This window comes from Eleutherodactylus coqui, chromosome 2, assembly GCF_035609145.1.
Source record: "Eleutherodactylus coqui strain aEleCoq1 chromosome 2, aEleCoq1.hap1, whole genome shotgun sequence".
Taxonomy (NCBI): domain Eukaryota; kingdom Metazoa; phylum Chordata; class Amphibia; order Anura; family Eleutherodactylidae; genus Eleutherodactylus; species Eleutherodactylus coqui.
Genome location: NC_089838.1, coordinates 151,802,591 through 151,821,393, shown reverse-complemented (window position 1 = coordinate 151,821,393; position 18,803 = coordinate 151,802,591). Strand labels below are relative to the sequence as shown.

The following is an 18,803-nucleotide window of genomic DNA, read 5'->3' as shown; positions in this document are numbered from 1 at the left end:
TTATCACATCAGCTAACAATCTTTTTCAGTACATTGCTATGTAACCCGTTTCCTAGATTCCTGGTCGTTTTGGCATCCACTGTTAAATGTTGAAGGTACGTGTAGTTACAGGATTCCACTAGCCTGCGGAATTTCTGTGGAATTTATTACTATGGAAATTATTAGAAAAAGCAAGGATTTACCCATCCCCTCCTCAGACAAAAGCTGTGTTGTCAGATCCTGTAGCCATCTGTTGCTCCTCTTCCATCTGCCCCTTTTGCTTACTGTTTGGAAAAGAGTAGCGCAAAACTGCAGGGCCAGACTACACAAGGTTTGTTTGTAGTCTATAACCATAGAGATACATAAGTCTTCATAGAAGCTATAGACACCAAACACTAGGATATTTTAATTCAACACTCTCTTATTGAGAATTGGAGTCCCCATGACTGTGCACTGCGGGAGTCTACAACTAAAGTTTATAGCTTCAAGAAATCTGACATTCGCAAATACTGCATTTGCAAAGTTTGATTTGTTATCATTTAGCAGTATTACTGTCCTTCTAAGGAGTCAAAAAAAGACTAATATGCTCACATCCTGATTCCCCTGGCGTATATAAATGAAGAGTGTCGGATGGGCTCACAAGCAACATCAGAAGTCCTGTTTATCCAAAGTAAAAGTTAAAATATAACCTTTAGAATGTCCATAATGGAGATCATAAAGCTTATGTTTTACTTTGACTGGTTGAACAGGACTTATGAGATTGTTCTTCGTGAGCACATTTGTGTTGCTAAGGGGCTAGAATGTAGCTTATTTTCTGTCTATAGATTTCCCATTACATCTAAATCTTATCACTGAGGCCTCATGTCCACGGGCAAAAGAAGAATTAAAATCCGCAGCGGATTTTAACTCTTCTCCTGCCTGCGGATCCGCACCCCATAGGGATGCATTGACCACCCGCGGGTAGATAAATACCCGCGGATGGTCAATAAAAGGGATTTTTTTTTAAAATGGAGTATGTAAAAAAACGCGACATGCTCCATTTTCGTGCGGGTCTCCCGCGGGGACGGCTCCCGCAGGCTTCTATTGAAGCCTATGGAAGCCGTCCGGATCCGCGGGAGACCTAAAATAAGAATAACTCACCCGCAGCGGGCCGGGCACGTCTTCTCTTCCTCACGGCCGGATCTTTCTTGCTCTGGCTCGGTGGATGTGCCCGGCACATGCGCGCGGCACACCGCCGATGTGCCGCTGGCATGCCGAGTTCATCAGCCGGCCGAAGAAAGAAGATCCGGCCGTGAGGAAGAGAGAGAGGTGCCCGGCCTGCTGCGGGTGAGTTAATTCTTTTAAATTCTTATTTTAAGCGCTCATGTCCGCGGGGCAGGAGGGACCCGCTATGGATTCTCCATGTAGAATCCGTAGCGGGCCTGATTTTCCCCGTGGACATGAGGCCTTGTTTCGAATTTGCCAAAAAAACATTGGTTGAATCCCTTGCCATCTTGTAAACTTGATACTTTTGTGTAAAGCCTAGTGTCATAGCTAGGTCACAATTGTAGCCTGTTAAATATCATGCAGTGTGCAGAAAAAATGTGGTAAGTAATGGAATATGAAATAATGACAGGAGATGGTAGTTTAATAACTATTATAAAATAAGGCATGTTCATAAACTGCTTAAAGGGGGTTTCAGGACATAAAAAAAAGTTAAATTGAATACTCCCCTATCCTGAAAGCTCTGCGTCCAGCACTGCAGCCCTAGTACTTGCCACACTTGAAACAGCAGGCGGTCACGTGGCGTACATTGTACTTGTGACTCCTCAGTCATGCTCAGGCCTTAGCTGTAATTTTTCTATGGTCTTTGAAGGCTGAGAGTGGCTGAGCAGTCGCATGCACAATAAACGCCTCTTATTCTGGGTTCCATGTGGCGGTCACTGGGGCTGCAGTACTGGTCATAGAGCTTCCAGGACAGCTGAGTATTCAAAAGCCTTTTTTTTAGCCCTTTTAACTTTTTTTTGTGCACCACAAAACCCCTTTATTGTTTGATTGTAAAAGGTAGGCTTGTCTATATGGGTTCCTGCTGTTACATTAAAGTCAATACTAAAACCACGTTTCTTTTTCTACTTCCATTTGAACTGTTATTTTCTTTATCTTTTTAATAATCTTCCTTTGGATCAATATAAAAATACTATGCTGCATAAGGATTTTTCATTGGTCTCCGAACCCAAGTTTGGTTTCAATTTCACTCCACATAGAGTATAAACATTTGACTTTTTACTCAAGTAAATCTTACATGGCTACTCAAGGGACTGAATCATTTTCTTGTGATTGAAAACTTGCAACTTACTGTGTGTTTCTTTTTGGTTATTGCTTGCTCTGGTGGCCCCCACTATGAATGGTTTCATGTATCTGTGGCTACACTGTCTATGTATGTAAAAGACGCAATAGACTCATTCATGAAAGCTGTTCTAACAGTGAAGTATCAAGGTTTCCTCCAACAACCAGTTAAATTTCAAAATTTTAAACCAGCTGTAAAAAATTTAAATCTTCCTATGGAGCACACTTGTGTGTTCCGTTACAATTGGTTTAATTTATGAAAAGTTTTCTATGTTATCACCAGTAGCTGACAGCCGGCTCATGACCAACCATACTGCCGGGTTGTCATATTATCATGGTCTCTCACAGAAGGATAGTGGCAGCATCCAGGGCGTAGTGAAAAAACATATACTTTATTCCTCCAAAAACATGCTACGTTTCGACCCTCATGGGGTCTTTGTCAAGCTTGACAAAGACCCCATGAGGGTCGAAACGTAGCATGTTTTTGGAGGAATAAAGTATATGTTTTTTCACTACGCCCTGGATGCTGCCACTATCCTTCTGTGAGAGACTGTGATATAACTTGGGGGGTCTCTGGAGGCTCTGACCCCCACACCGCTGGCGTGCATCCGTTGGACTTATTAGTCCCTTTTCTTTGCTTGGTTTGAAGAATCCTGAGGTGTGCTGTGGGTTAAAATCTGAGTGGATTGTCATATTATCATGGCCAGAATAAGCTTTAGCTGTGGCTTAGTACAGACCAGTAGAGTATCTTGGGAAAGACACCATTTGAGTAAGCAGAGCCCCATTTTTTTGACCTGAAGTTGACATTTCTGTTTTTGTATCATTCAGATGCATTGCACGCACATTGCTTCCTATAGAAATATTACGGTTTCACTGAACACTGAAGTAAACTCTTCACTGCTGAAAAATACTACTCTTCTACTATAATACATGGCACGCGCATCCTCAATGTTAATGTAAATCTAAATTTTAAGGAATTCATCTGATGCTAGCATTTCAAAAAGGAATAAGCAATAAGGTGTGAAGAGAGGATTACATTTAAGTCTTTTTTTTACCATTTTATGTACTAATGATTGCGATCTAAAAGGTAGATAAAGCATTGATTGTCGGGTTGACTGGAATTCAATCTTCAGCATAGTCCGTCTGGTACTGACTACTTGATGTGTTATGCTAAATTTGCAGAATTCCATACAAAATGATGTAAATAGCCTCATAATTTGTCCCAAATGCTTAACTTCTGAGCCCTTATTCTCACTTTTATTCCAGGCTTGGCAGTTTCTCTTCAGCTACTTCATGGAGACATTGAACAAATTAGAAGAGATTACTCTTCAGTGTTTACCCGTGGGGTCTCAATAACAAGAAAGCTCGGCTTCTCAGATGTCATTATGCCTGGTAAGCTTGAGGAAAACAAAAGGTATATGTTGCAGTAGCTGCAGATACCTTAGAAATTGCTAACATTCCCTAAACAGACTTTTCAAATCCTAATTATAGAATAAGATAGTTAAATTATTATAATACAGTTAGTTAAATTGATATAATACAGTTATGTACATGGCTATTAGTTTGGATTTTCCTTTTATTTATATTTATGTCCCATCTCCCGAGTTTTGCGCTGTAATGTTATCACATTATTGTGATTATATATTTAGTCTTTTATGTAAAAATCGATGTCAGATATGATAGTTTGGCTTCATGGCCACTTCTTTGCCCAATCCACGTATTAGGGTAGGTATAGATTGACCAAATCTATATATTCTGGAGGTCTCTTTAATCCCATCAATTTGTAATGTAATGGCTACTTTCAACTAAATTGGGACACAGGGATAAAAGGATTGTAGAAATAAATTGTTTCTGAGCTTTTCATATACCATCATTTTAATATACCATGTATAATTTTCAAAGTCCTCGGGTGAACTGCCCAATACTATGAAGTTATTTTTTTCAAATAAAGTGTGAAATTTAATCAACAAATGTGATTTACACGTTACCTAATTTGTTTACTACCAAAACCCACTCTTTTTTCTCTTTTGTTCTTGCTGTAGGTGAAATGAGGAACGACTTATACATCACTATAGAAAAAGGCGAATTTGAAAAAGGCGGTAAAAGTGTTGCAAGAAATGTGCAAATTACAATGGTTATTGTGAACAGTGAGGGACAGATTCTAAAGGTAATTGCACTACAGAAGGTGTTTCATGCAGTTCTTATGACTTAAGATAACTTTTATATGGAACGATTGTCGCTTGACTATTGCCCCTGTGCTTACACAGGAGCAATAGTAGCCCAAGTGAATGGAGGCGGAGCAGGCCAGGATTGTTCCAGCCCACCTGCCTCCATATACAATAAACAGGAGTTACTTAAACCTTGAGCAGTTCCTGTTCATATGGGCCATTAGTTTTCAGTTTTTGTTAAAAAAAAACCACTCAACTCCGACAAGTGAGCAATTTCCTTCTTCGTGCCACGTCTACATGGAACAATTTTCCCCCAAATTCACTGTTTCCAGCGAGATTTCAGGCAATAATTGCCCTGTGTAAAGTACTCTTTAGACTTTGTTCACACTAGCTTAGCAGCTTCTGTTTGTAATGTAGCTGTGATGGCAATTTCAAACAATACCTTTTTTGCAATTTGTTGAGGTTCTGGTGATTTTGCCGGCAGGGCTAGTGCCACAGACATCAATATTCTTTATATCAAAAATATCAGTAACCTCTACTGATACCATAGACAATAGTGTTTTTTTTTGTTTTGTTTTGTTTTATTTTAGTATACATTTGCATTATTTGAGAAATAACTATCCTGTATTACAAGTGTAATGCTGTTGCCTCAAAACGAAGTTGTGTAATGTTCCTGGATTGTTAGGTAATTTGATATATTCTTATACTTTTAGACATAGGGACGCTACATTTGGGATCCTCACAGGTCAGGTTAACAGGGTTCCAATGCCTGTCATTTGCCAATTGCCAGCCACTGCCTTTTCATGCACTTCCAAGGAGAGGTAGCCATATGTGTGTGGTCCTTTGCATTTAAGTCTATAGGGGTTACAGAAAGAACCAAGTAATTAGCAATCAACCCTCTCTATGCAATCTCCATAGACTTAAAGGGGTTGTCCCGCGCCGAAACGTTTTTTTTTTTTTTTCAACAGCCCCCCCGTTCGGCGCGAGACAAACCCGATGCAGGGACTTAAAAAAAAAACCGCACAGCGCTTACCTGAATCCCCGCGCTCCGGTGACTTCTTACTTACCGGTTGAAGATGGCCGCCGGGATCTTCTCCCTCGGTGGACCGCAGGGCTTCTGTGCGGTCCATTGCCGATTCCAGCCTCCTGATTGGCTGGAATCGGCACGTGACGGGGCGGAGCTACACGGAGCCGCTCTCCAGCACGAGCGGCCCCATTCAGAAAAGAAGAAGACCGGACTGCGCAAGCGCGTCTAATCTGGCGATTAGACGCTGAAAATTAGACGGCACCATGGAGACGAGGACGCTAGCAACGGAACAGGTAAGTGAAAAACTTCTGATAACTTCTGTATGGCTCATAATTAATGCACAATGTACATTACAAAGTGCATTAATATGGCCATACAGAAGTGTATAGACCCACTTGCTTTCGCGGGACAACCCCTTTAAGTAGAGTTGGGCAGGACACAAGATGAGATCATCTCTTAAATGGTAATTGTTAGAATTTTTGCCTGATCAAATGAATTATAAATGAGTAATTACTAAATTTAAACAAAAACCTTTTTAATGGATTTCAAGCCACTACAATGTAGTGCATCAATGTAGTACTTATCTTCTTCCCCCAAAAAACTGCTGAACTGCTGAACAACTCTGGTGATGATCCTACTGTCTTCACAGACAAGAAGTCAGGTGACTACTGCAACCAGAGACTGCAGCATCACCATTCTGAGCTCCTGGCATCATAGGTTACGAAAGAAAAAAGATGTATCATAGTCAGGGAGTGACCTCCAACCAATAATACTGATCATATATGTGGAGAATAAAGTAAACCTACTACTTATTTCACCAGAGTGGTATGAGAGACCAGACCAAATCACAACCTGCTGTATCTACGAGAACTGGTAAAACCAGAGAACAGATGTACACACTAGTAATGAAGATGTCTTATCAGTAGGGATGTCTCATCAATTGAGTTAATTGCCAAATGATAAAATCAGTACAGCTCTGCAATGAGTGCTGTTGTATTTTGTCAGAGATTTATTGCCGGATCTACACTAGAGGCTCCGAACAGAACCTCGAACACAGATGTAAATGTAGCCTTACCTCCAGACCTCAATTAGAGTACTACTTTTTGGGGTACATATTATTCAATAAACAAAATTCCTTAAAACATAGCATAGAAAAAAATTGGGAAAACTATGTTTTTCCTGCTTTTGTTTTTCCCTTAGTGACAAAGCCTGTTTACTCCTTAAAGGGGTTCTGTCATTAAAAAAGAAAAATTCTCTGCTGATCTATTCCAACCCCATCAGTCTACTTACCAGATCTCCTTCCTATGAGGTTACGTACATTTGGTTGGCAGTCTTCTGCCTGCCAACCAATGTACGTTACGTCACAGCTCACAGGCCAGCAGAGGGACTGCCTATCTTCTTCATTGATTGCTCAGGCGGTCATTAAAGAGGTTTTAATGACAAAACCTCTTTAATGACCGACTAAGTTTTCAGTATTTTTCATTGTCTCCTTCCAGGAGCCTTAACTTTTAAATTTTTCTATCTACATAGCCATATGAGGGCTTCGTTTTTGCGCAATAAGTTGTATTTTCTAATGGCATCATTTTTGGATACATATAATGTATTGTATAATTTTTATTCATTATTTTAGGCGGATTGGGGAAAAGAAAAAGAAATTTTGTTTTTGTGCAAAATAAATAATGTGATAACATTCTTCCCTGCGTCAGCACGATTCCGGTGACACCAAGTTTATAAAGTTTTTCTTATGTTTTGCTATTTTTGTACACAAAAAAACACCTTTTTTTAAAGATCTGCTGTTGTGTTGCTGTACTCCAAGAGCCATAACATTTTTATTTTTCTATCGACAGAGCTCTACAGGGGCTTGTTTTTTTGCAGAATGAACTCTAGGCTTAATTTATCCAATTTTTGGAAACATATTACATTTTGATTGCCTTTTATTCTATTTTTTCTAGAGATGAAGCTTACAAAATCTGCAATTCTTACATGTTTTTTATTATTAGCTAGCTAATATACCCGGTTCACCCAAGTTAATTTAGTACAGGTGTTTACCTGTTGTCCACACGGAAAATATGTATACACATAGAGGAGACAGACTGTACATACCGATATCTCTCTGCAGAATGTGCCACCCCTCCCACACTCCTCACTTTTTACCTTTAAATGTTACACCCCTTTTGTTTCAAATCTACCCCCAGACTGGAGGTTGCAGCCCCTTCTTAGCCATAAAAGCATGCTCCATCTCTGCAGTCCGTGGCCACTTCTTTATGTACTTTACAGCCTTTCAGTATATTCTCCCCAGCATATACACATAGAGGTGAGGTAGTTTCTCCTCAGTATATACACACAGAGGACAGATATATTCTCCTCAGTATATACGCAGAGGTGAGGTAGATTCTCCTCAGTATATACACATAGAGGTCAGTTAGATTCTCCTCAGTATATACACATAGAGGTCAGTTAGATTCTCCTCAGTATATACACATAGAGATGAGGTAGATTCGTCTCAGTATACAAGTCATTTCCCTAGGCTTTATGGTTTCTGAGAAAAGAACTATCACATGTATCGCAAATTTTCACCGTTTTTCATGCTTAGAATTAAATATTTAAGTTGCAACCCATTTACTTTTCCTATTAGGATGTAAAGAATGGTTGTGGCAAATTTCAAGTTTGTACGACTCCGGGAAGTTGCATAACATAGGGGTTCACTTACTTTAGCACTTAGCATTGAATAATCAAGTTGTTACCCCATTACTTTTCTTATTTAGAATCTAAGGAATGGTCCTGCCAAATTTCAAGTTTGTATGACACCGGGAAGTTAGAGAGTTTGATTAGGTACATTACACAGGGGTGCCAATACTTTTGCAATTAGCATTGAATTATCAAGTTGTGACCCCTTTACTTTTCCCATTTAGGACATAAAGAATGGTTGTGCCAAATTTCACGTTTGTACTATATTGGGAAGTTAGAGAATTAGTGGCGAGTCAGTCAGTCAGTGAGAGCTTTCGTCTTTATACATACCATATTTTTCGCTCTATAAGATGTACTTTTTTCCCCTCCAAAGCGGGGGGGAAAAAGTTGCTGCGTCTTATAGAGCGAATATACCAAAAATTTGTTGCGATCGCTATTTTTAGCATGATCGCGAATTTAATGCGCGGCCGCGATTTAGTTAGCGCGATCGCATATTAAAATCGTGATCGCATGAACAAATGTATGATCAGTCAGAAGTTTTCTCTCCTCCCCACTGCTGCCCATGCGTACCGTTGATTGTTGGTGAGTGCCGGTGGGTACTGCTGCTGCTCCCCGCCTCCACCAAACCGCTTCTTCCCTTCCTCCTGCTGCACACAAGCGCCACTGTGATATGGAGAGCTTTTTTTTCAGACCTCTGCTGCTTCTTCTGCTCCATCACCCAGCACTAACCCAGCGCTGTCCATGGGTGAGTTCAAAATATTTTTTCCCTATTTTCCCGCTCCAAAACGGGGGTGCGTCCTATAATCTGGTGCGTTTATAGAACGAAAAATATGGTATATAGATGGTGTTTTTTTTCAACTTTTTCATGCTTTAAAAAATGTATTTTTTGTTTATTGCTGCATTCAAAGACCCCTAAGGTTTTTTTTCTCATTTTTGTCAACTGTGTTATGTGAGATTTTTTTTGTGGGATGAGTTGCACTTTTTAATGGTACCATTTGTTGATCCAGGTGATGTTTTGATCACTTTCTATTCTATTTTGTGCAAGGCAAGATAGACAAAATGTGCTATTTTTGGCATGTTTTTGTATTTTTTTTTCGTGATATGCACTGTGCGGGTTAAATAACATACTAATTTTTTTCTCTGGGTCATTAGAAATGCAGCTATATCACGAGTGATTTTTTTAAATAATTTATTTTACATAGTAGAGGGTAAAAGGTGGAGTTTTGCTTTCATTTTTACAACTTTTTAAAATATACTTTTTTTAAACTTTTTATTTTTGTCCCACTAGGGGACTTTATTATCTGCATCTTTTTTCATTTTTCTGATACACTACTATACATTAGTATAGTAGTGCATTAGAAAGCCTACGAGGTTAGTCAGAGACTGAGCCTCACAGACCACCGTATCTGACAGACCTGGAGGCTATAGTCAAACCTCCAGGTTCCATAGCAACCCATTGGGACCACATGATCACATCACATTGTGAGGGTCTGGTGGGTAACAGAAGCCCTCCCCACCTGTCTGCCTTTTACACGCTACGGTCTCTTCAGATCCCGTTATTAGAGCAAGTTCCCAGATGTCATCTGACCCAGCACCCACTCTCCCTGGCATAGGAGACCTTTGTTAGGCTTCAAATGCAAAGCCTTCTTTTGACAGCACTGCAGATTAAAGCCCCTTAGGCTGAGTTCACACAGGGCGGCTTTGCCGCGGATTGCCGTTGCAAAAATCTCTGATAACCCCTTTAAAAGTAATGAGAAAAAAACCTGCAAAGTTAGGTAAAGGAACTTGAGAAAAGCATAAAAGTAAAGGAAAGGGAGGGTCAATTGGGTGATATATGATGTAGTAAGCTCAATAAAATCAGTGTATGAAGTGTAAAAGCCAATTCTCTTACCTGGTAAAGTTGTGCCAGAATGCAAACATACAGACACCTCAAAGCCACAAATGTGAGGGGCCCTACAGAAAGGAGAGTTGCAAGCCTCAGTTAGTCCACCGGAGGGCCTTTCCCAGAGCTCAAACACTGTATCGTATTGTAGCAGAAAGAAATCCAACTGATAAAGGTACTACTCAAGTATTGACTATTAAAGCGTCAGACACGTTTCCCATTAATATACACAGAAACAAAAAAAACATAAAACTATACCTTTCATCCCTGGAATGGGGTATTCCTAATGTATATAGATTATGTAATCTTATATATAATCATATATTAGAAGTTTATACTTTCCCTAATGGTTTATGTCTAGGTTCACATGGTCTCAACCAGGCTTCCTTTTTATCTGGTTAAGAATCATTTTATGAATGCATTCCAGATGAAGAATATCCAAATAACAGCACTGTTTGTTTCTTTAAATTGTTACAATACTAATTGATTCCAGTCAGTGGTTTATATTCAAATCCAAACAATAAAAACCATGTGGTTGGTATTATGAGCACTAAATTAATTAACATGAAAGGGGTAAAATTACAAGCGATGAAAACATTGAAGGCTTACCAATTTGTTGCATTGGTAGCTCCTATTTCTCCCTTGACACAATCAGCTTATTCTGTTTCACAAAAAGGTTCACATTATTGGCATGCTAATTAAACTCATTTACATACTGAGCAGTTGACAGGAATGCTAAACATTCCAGCAAGCAAAAAGTTAATGTTGAGTTAAACAAATTCCGATCTCATGTACATGGCAAAATTGTGCACAGCGCCTGTACTGTATGTCCGCACAGTTCCTATGGGTGTCGTACATTATATCCAGGAGTTGCTGTAATTTCCGATAGAGGAAAAAGGCAGATCATTCGCGATACTCTCCTGAAGGGAGTAGTTTTGGTAATTAAGGAACATTCACATTGCTGTGTGCACAGATATCCCCAGAGGTATACATCTGACATAAACCGAAAACCTAGAGTTTAAAGGGATATTTCTAGAGATGAGCGAGCATACTCGCTAAGGACAATTGCTCGATCGAGCATTGCCCTTAGCGAGTATCTCCCCGCTCGGCAGAGAAGGTTCGGCTACCGGCGCGGGTAACAGGTGAGTTGCGGCAGTGAGTAGGAGGGAGCGGGGGGAGAGAGGGAGAGAGAGATCTCCCCTCCATTCCTCCCCGCTCTTCCCTGCCGCTCCCTGACCACCGCCGGCAGCCGAACCTCGCTCTATCCATTCACTGCTTTGGAAATTATGGAAACAGCCGAGCAAGCTTTCCTTATCCCTAGTACCAGATAAGGAATTACCATTTACGCAGTGCCCTAATATGTTGAAATTTAAGGCCCATTCACACGTAACGATTATCACTCAAAATTCATTAAAATGATGGCATATGAGCGATTATAATCATTGTATGTAAATGTGCCCTATTGTTTATTCTTCAGCTGAACAATGATTTTAATGTGAGCTTAAAATTCATCCTTCAGCCAGAGAGTAGATAACACAGACCGCACACTGTATTCTCCACTGAAGAGGCTGAGTACATTGTATTCGTGCTGACCGCCTGTGCGAGAACAAATGAGCTGATTGCAGAGCTCAGATCACCTGCTGAGTTCTGCTAACAGCTCCTGGATGCTCTTTGCATGCAAATGAAGCTGATAAAGTGCTAGTGCGCATTAGTACTTTATCAAAATGATCACTAAAACTGTCAATCTTTCAATCTTTGAAAGATTGTCTTTGCGTGTAAATGAGCCTTAACTGTAACATGTTGAGATTATTTAATGCAGCTAATTAAAAATAAAGCATTTGTTAAAGCTTTAAAGAAAAATTGTTCTTTTTTTTCCCTTTTCCAGGATTATATATCTTTTGGTTCAGGAGAACCAGCTGCTCACGAGTATCATTCATTTGTATTATATCACAACAACAGTCCTAGATGGGCCGAGTTACTAAAGCTTCCTATACCTGTGGATAAATTTAGAGGAGCACATATCCGATTTGAATTCCGACATTGTTCTAGTAAGAATGATTTCCTTTATTGTATAGAATATATATGGCATATATTATTTAACTATACAAACTGAAAATGTGCCGCACAGTTCCTAGGAAAAGGACTAGCTCCCTTTGGACATAGTCATATCTTATTGAATCATGACACTGAATCTCAGGGTAATGAATTGAGCTTTTTAATCATTTACAAGTCTACAAATTTGTCTAGTTTCATTTCATGAGTATAGATAACTTAGTATAGCTTTTAGTCCGTTTTCAAATTTCAGGGGTTACTTACATGTAACATGTACAGTAACTGTTTGGCCCTCTGCACACAGGCGGAAATTCTGCGGCGAGATTTCCCGCAGAATTTTTGCCCATGGAAGCTGCCATAAGATTGCATTAAAAACGCAATCTTAGACAGACGGACGCGATTTGTCCGCATGAAATCACACTCAGAAAACAAATCGCGGCATGCTCTATTTCTCTCCCAGACAGAAATGTCACTGCCTGGCCGCCGGCTCCGCTCTGCGCATGCGCCGGCTGGATGGCAGCCGACACATCAAGGAGCCGGAGCCGCAGGAGAGGTGAGTGCCGCACTGGTCCCTGCAGGGAATTCTCGCAGCGGGATCCGACCCGGCCGTCTGCAGGGGTGGCCTTTATGGGGTTCTTTTTTGTTTCTGTATTTCTCACTACTGTTTCCAATTAAACAATAGATAACATTCTCACTTGATCTGTTGCCAACTTTGTGTTCCTTCTATTTACTGATATGTAAATTGTTTGCATTTGTTGGTATCAGAAATAATTTTTATTCGTTTCCCCCCCCCCCCTAATTTAGCAAAGGAGAAGGGTGAGAAAAAATTGTTTGGCTTCTCATTCATTCCACTGATGCAAGAAGACGGTCGAACGTTTCCAGATGGCACACATGAACTCATTGTACACAAGGTAGTACAACAATTCTCGTGTTACTACTATATCCTCAGTGCAATAATTAGCTTAGTACTTTTTTAACTTTTTACATACTTTTTGTTACCTTCTTCTTTAAAAGGAGTGAATTTTGTTAAAAAAATACATAACTTTTTTTTTATGGCAGCACGTTTATTAGTCATCAATTTGTATTATCTTGACAGTAAACATAAGGAACAATCCTACTTTGTTGTTGTTTGTTGCAGTGTGAAGAGAACACAGTTTTCCAAGATTCCTGTCGCTACCTCAAACTCCCATTTTTGAAAGGAAATCTACATGGAAATAATAATCAAGCTGTTAAAAATACAAAAGAGTCTTTTTGGATAACCTCATTCCTTTGTTCAACCAAGCTAACACAAAACGGTATGGAATTAGAGAAATGTTTCATCAAATATTAACTATGCTGCCATGCTAAAGTCGCCTTTCTGCAGCTTTGTAGTGTGGTGATCAAGGCGTTGCTGGTTCTGCGGGCTTGACAGTACAGGCTGCTTATATGCAGGGCTCGGAGGTGTGTTTTCCTGTTACCTTAGAAACAAACTGAAGTTAGTCTTTATGACAGGTACTGCGGAGCTCTTAGGAAGAGAACTAATATTCACATGATAAACATTAAGACTTCCAGATATTTTATACTTCTGCGTGCTTCGTGAAGAATTATCAAGCACATAGATCCCGAGTGTTGATCTGCAATGCAGTACTGTGATGTGTATCTAAATTAGAAAGCTAAATAAAAGTATGTTTAGTTATACTAAAGGGAAGAGTATCTATCCTGGAAGATGAACTATGTTAATACATGTCCCTTATCATCACTGAATTTTTAACCACTTCACTATTGGTGTAAACAAGGGTGCACAATCTGGAATTTGGGGGCCACATGCTGCCTGTGATACCATTCTGTGAGACCCCTTACCATCTGGACATGAATGCTTGTCTGTGTGTGGCTGCTCACACACTGTATAGTTGCATAGAAGCTCAGTAGCAGAGACAGGCAAATACTTATGGTGCACTGTCTGAGCATCTCTGAGACCCCATATATCTGGAGAATGGGGTCTCCTAACTCATTTGGTACTAAAGAAAGGAGTATATGAGTTGGAGGTGGCAATTTATGCACACAGCTTTCTCCATTGTAATCTATGGGATTTGTGAAATGCTAGCCTGTTGCCACAACACCCATAATCTTCAATACAAAGACTCACATGTTGCATGGTATACCCTCCTCTAGAGTGCTCTTTGGGGGTGAAGGGGACCTCCATTCTCCCAGTAGGTGGGAATCCTGCAAGTGGAACCTGCACCTATCAGGCATTTATGGCATTAATTTTCAGATGTCTAAAAAAAGGTTTTTGAGGCTCTTAGGAATGGATCATTGTGGCCCTTGGGCCAGAGAAGACGGCGCATCCCCAGTGTAAATAGAATATTACGCATTCTACAGTGTAGGATAACAAAGCAAAATGCATACTTGTTATCTGATGCATTAAAGGAATTGACTCATGACAGTCCATACCTGATATGCAGCCCCATCATGACCTGAAGTGTGGTGCACCGGATTACGCACACCACTGCTGCAGTCACTTCAGTCAGACTGCTGGAGATATCCGTTCCATTAAAATGAATGAAGCGTTACCACACATCTCATTATGGTAGCTAAGTCTTTAATTCCACTCCTATGGCTACAACCTAAAGCTCCTTCTTTCAATCAATGGGTAGCGAAAGTTAACGAAATTCGCAGGTTTCAGGAATTGTCAAGTTGGGCTAACAGATCTCACAATAAATTTAAATCTGTCTTTTTTAATTAAAGTAAAATTTAAATCTGTCTGGTTGCCATGGACACTTCGTTCTTAATCTCTTAAACTACTAAAACAAAAGTAGGAAGTATTTGAGTCTATAATTAGTGCAAATTATATTGCCTTCGCGTTCATTTAGCGACCGATGGCTGATACTCATAGCTACAGTATGGGCCTTGGCCATAACACTATTGATTCTCATTATCTAGTCTCTTCTTCCCTTGTCTTTTTGGTTAAGCCAGAAGTATCACTGTAATCCATAACATTCAACCCTCTATATCCTTAACCTCCACCCCCATCCTTCGGACCACACATAATCCCCTTCATCACCCCTCCTTAACCCTTGAACCTATTCCCCTTCACCCCACTTTTAATCGCATCCACTATCTACCTGTGCCTTAATAAAAAAAGTTGAAAAATTGAGTTTTATTTGTATTATAACGGCGCAATCGGTCAAATAATATGTAACAACATGTTCATTTTCGTCTACCATTGTGTTGATTTTGTTATTAATTTCAATGAAAAAAGAATTTACAAAAAAAAAGTGGGTAGTGGAAGTGCACATGTGCGTCCTGTGATGCCCCACACTTTAGGACATGCTGGGGCTGCATATCAGGTATGGGCTGTCATGAGTCAATTCCTTTAAAAAGACAGATTTGTTTAGGGCTGCTGTAAACCTTCACCAGGGAATTCTATCACTTATGATGTCAAGAAAATGACTGGTTTTGCTGTCAAAATGACAGAAATAAAGTCCATTGGTTGCGGATTAGATTTGTTGTATGACTTATCTGCCATAGCATCATGTCTTTTGTCATAGACCATGTTTATTTGCCTTAACGTTCTCTCACAGTTGGAACCTGAGATGAAAACCCTTTTTATTGCTCAAATAAATGAACAATATGACTTCAATTTTCTTAAACTGAATATTGAACCATACAGTTCCATTCAGCAGCCTTTATGGACATGTTGCATACATGAATGTCAAGGTCTATAGAGACCGGTAAATACACATGGTCTCAGCCAGCAGTCTGGATTTTGCAAGTGTAATTGTCAGATTAAAGAATTTAGGAACAGTAAATTGACAATCTAGGGAATATCTTTAAGACGCAAGAAACATTAAAGGGGTGTTCAGGCTTTTTAAAAATTCTTTTGCCTTTTTATGCATGATGACTTGGAAGGCTTTTCATTAACCCTTTCCAATCCAATTTGTATCCTGGTTTTCCTAGGGGGCTTACTCTTTTTCTGCCGTCATACAATGGCGCTATATGCTGGCTAAAGCCAGTACTGCATGAGGTGACATGTTGGATAGGCTCCGACAGCAAAGAGGCTGGCAATATTCAGTAAGAGAACCCCGACAGATGTCTTCCAACATCGGAGCCGTACAGCCTTAAATCATAATGTCTTCAGAGGTCAGACAGTGGATTGGAAAGCGTTAACATATTTTTGAAATGCCATTGCTCACTTCCTACGATGCGCACTGAGTGGAGTGTTGCATGCAAGCGTTGAAGCAGCACTCTGGTCTATACATGCTCCCTTCCTCACTGTGTAATGTGCAGGATGTACATAGCACCCATAGGCTGTCCCTATTCTGGACAAGTCACTTATTGATGGTTCAGGCAACTTAAAAGCACTTCCATTCCAAAAAGCTAAATATATGTCAGTTTCTCTCAATGTACAGTTTTTCATCAGTTGCTGAGTCAAAAGTGAAACCAGTTTGGCAGAAAATTCTGTTGTCTAACGTCTATTTTACCCATTTCACCATTTTTCTTTTAGGCCTCATGTCCACGGGGAAAATCAGGCCCGCTCCGGATTCTCCATGGAGAATCCATAGCGGGTCCCTCCTGCCCCGCGGACATGAGTCATAAAAATAAGAATAAACTCACCTCTCGCCCGCTCCGGATATTCCCTTCGTCGCGGCGTCATCTTCTCTGCGTCGCGGCCGGATCTTCTTTCTTCGGCCCGGCGGATGCGCAGGGCACGTTGGTGACGTGCCCCGCGCATGCGCTGGCCGCGACGGGGAGAAAATGGAGCCGCGGTGAAGGGAAGAACCGGAGCGGGTGAGTAAATTCCGATTTTTGTCTCCGTGGGAGACCCGCACGAAAATGGAGCATGGTCCAGATTTTTTCATGCTCCATTTTTAAAAAAATCACTTTTATTGACCATCCGCGTGTATTTATCTACCCGCGGGTGGTCAATGCATCCCTATGGGATGCGGATCCGTGTGCAGGAGAAGAGTTAAAATCCGCTGCGGATTTTAATTTTTCTTTTGCCCGTGGACATGAGACCTTAATCAGCCTTTTCCTTTCTCCCTGCCATTTTTCTAAGCACATTACTTGCCTATTTATGAAAGTCTATTGTTATTATAATGTACATATTTAATTTATAACATTCTTTACTACTTCTTAGGGGACATGCTGGATCTACTTAAATGGAGGATGCACCCTGATAAAATCCCTGGCTCCTTGTCGAAGTTAAAGGAGATTGACGGTTCTGAAATTGTGAAAGTAAGTTTCCTAGCGTACGTCCACAATATTACCTTACTGTAGCATATTGTTTAACCTCTATTTCCCCACCACAGTTTCTGCAGGACACACTGGATACATTATTTGGCATTTTAAATGAAAGTTCTCAGAAATACAGCTCAAAAGTGTTTGATTGCTTGGTAAGTGTCTTAAACACTATTCACAAGTTCTAAAAGCAGTTTAAACTGTTTTCTCATTAGCTTACATTTATTCTATTGATGTTTTATGTTTTCAGGTTCATATAATAAATTTACTACAAGACAGTAAATTCCAGCACTTTAAACCAGTAATGGACACTTACATAGAAGGACATTTTTCTGGTGCTCTTGCCTACAGGTACAATATGGTTGTCAGAATTTATTCTATATCATGCATGCATTAGATGCTTCTCATAGCAGGGGGGGCAGTAAATACCTTTTGTTTTTCAATGTAAAGTGTTAAATGTAAGCGTTAAGGCCTCATGCCCACAGACAGAGCCAGATGCGCCTCCGGATTTCCACTGTGGGAGTACCGCGTTTTAAAATGCGAGTGCCACGCGAGCAATCGCGTAATTCCGCCGCGGTAATCCAGAGGTTTCCATTAATACTATATTAATGGAGACCTCCCGCGGTGGAAAAACGCAGTGAATTAGAACATGCTGCGATTTTTTTTTTCCTACGGCAGTATCACGCATGTGAGCATTGAGCTATTAGATTCAATAGAACCTAATAGCAGCGGAATTCCGCCACAGAACTACGGTGAAAATCCGTTCGTGGGCCCTAAGATTTGTAAAATATCATATAGATGACATTCATAGGATCATTTGATTAATCAATGAGTTTTACCAAACTTCTGTAATAGAAAAACTGTCTGTAGAAACCACGTAGTCCAAATTTCACTTTTCTAGTGCAATTTTAGATCTAAAGGTCAAACTCTGATTGCTAAGGCCAATTATGCTGCTAGACTGTTTTGATAAATGTGCACACGAGACGATTTGTATTGCGGAATCCGGAGCGCGCGTGTGCCTTCGGATTTCGCAGCAGATACCTTCTACTGCATGCTATTGAAAAGTGATTCTTCCTGCAAACGAGCAGTAACCGATTGTGGTTTCTGCTCACAGAGGAAAAATTGCAGCATGCTCCATTTTTTAAAGGATTCCACACGGACGGCTTCCATTTAAATCAATCCGCAGCTTTTCTGCAATTGACATTCCTAGCGATGAAGAAGGAAAAGCAGGAGTTTAAAAATGAAATCTGTACTGCGCATGTCCGACGGCTCGCCATGCAGAGCATCCACAGTGCAGACGAAGAAAAAGAAAAGCGACTACACGTGGATTCCGCTGCTGCCAGTGCCGTATACCGCATGCGGAATCCAACCCGCCCGTGTGCAGGCAGCCTCAAAGCAATTAAAAACAAGTCAGAGACACGAGAAACGTAAATTCATGTGAAACGAAAGCAGCTTAACATATGAT

The 18,803-nt window shown here is 40.3% G+C and overlaps 1 protein-coding gene across 1 annotated transcript in view; it reads left to right on the top strand.

Annotated features, from left to right (window-relative positions):
• DOCK4 (dedicator of cytokinesis 4) overlaps positions 1–18,803 on the top strand; it is a 300,819-nt gene that overhangs the window by 145,353 nt on the left and 136,663 nt on the right. The window contains exons 13-20 of the mRNA XM_066591773.1: positions 3,571–3,696; positions 4,347–4,471; positions 11,955–12,117; positions 12,926–13,032; positions 13,260–13,416; positions 17,238–17,335; positions 17,410–17,493; positions 17,589–17,689. Of these exons, the coding sequence (XP_066447870.1) occupies positions 3,571–3,696; positions 4,347–4,471; positions 11,955–12,117; positions 12,926–13,032; positions 13,260–13,416; positions 17,238–17,335; positions 17,410–17,493; positions 17,589–17,689 (961 nt within the window). The remainder of the gene's footprint in view (positions 1–3,570; positions 3,697–4,346; positions 4,472–11,954; positions 12,118–12,925; positions 13,033–13,259; positions 13,417–17,237; positions 17,336–17,409; positions 17,494–17,588; positions 17,690–18,803) is intronic.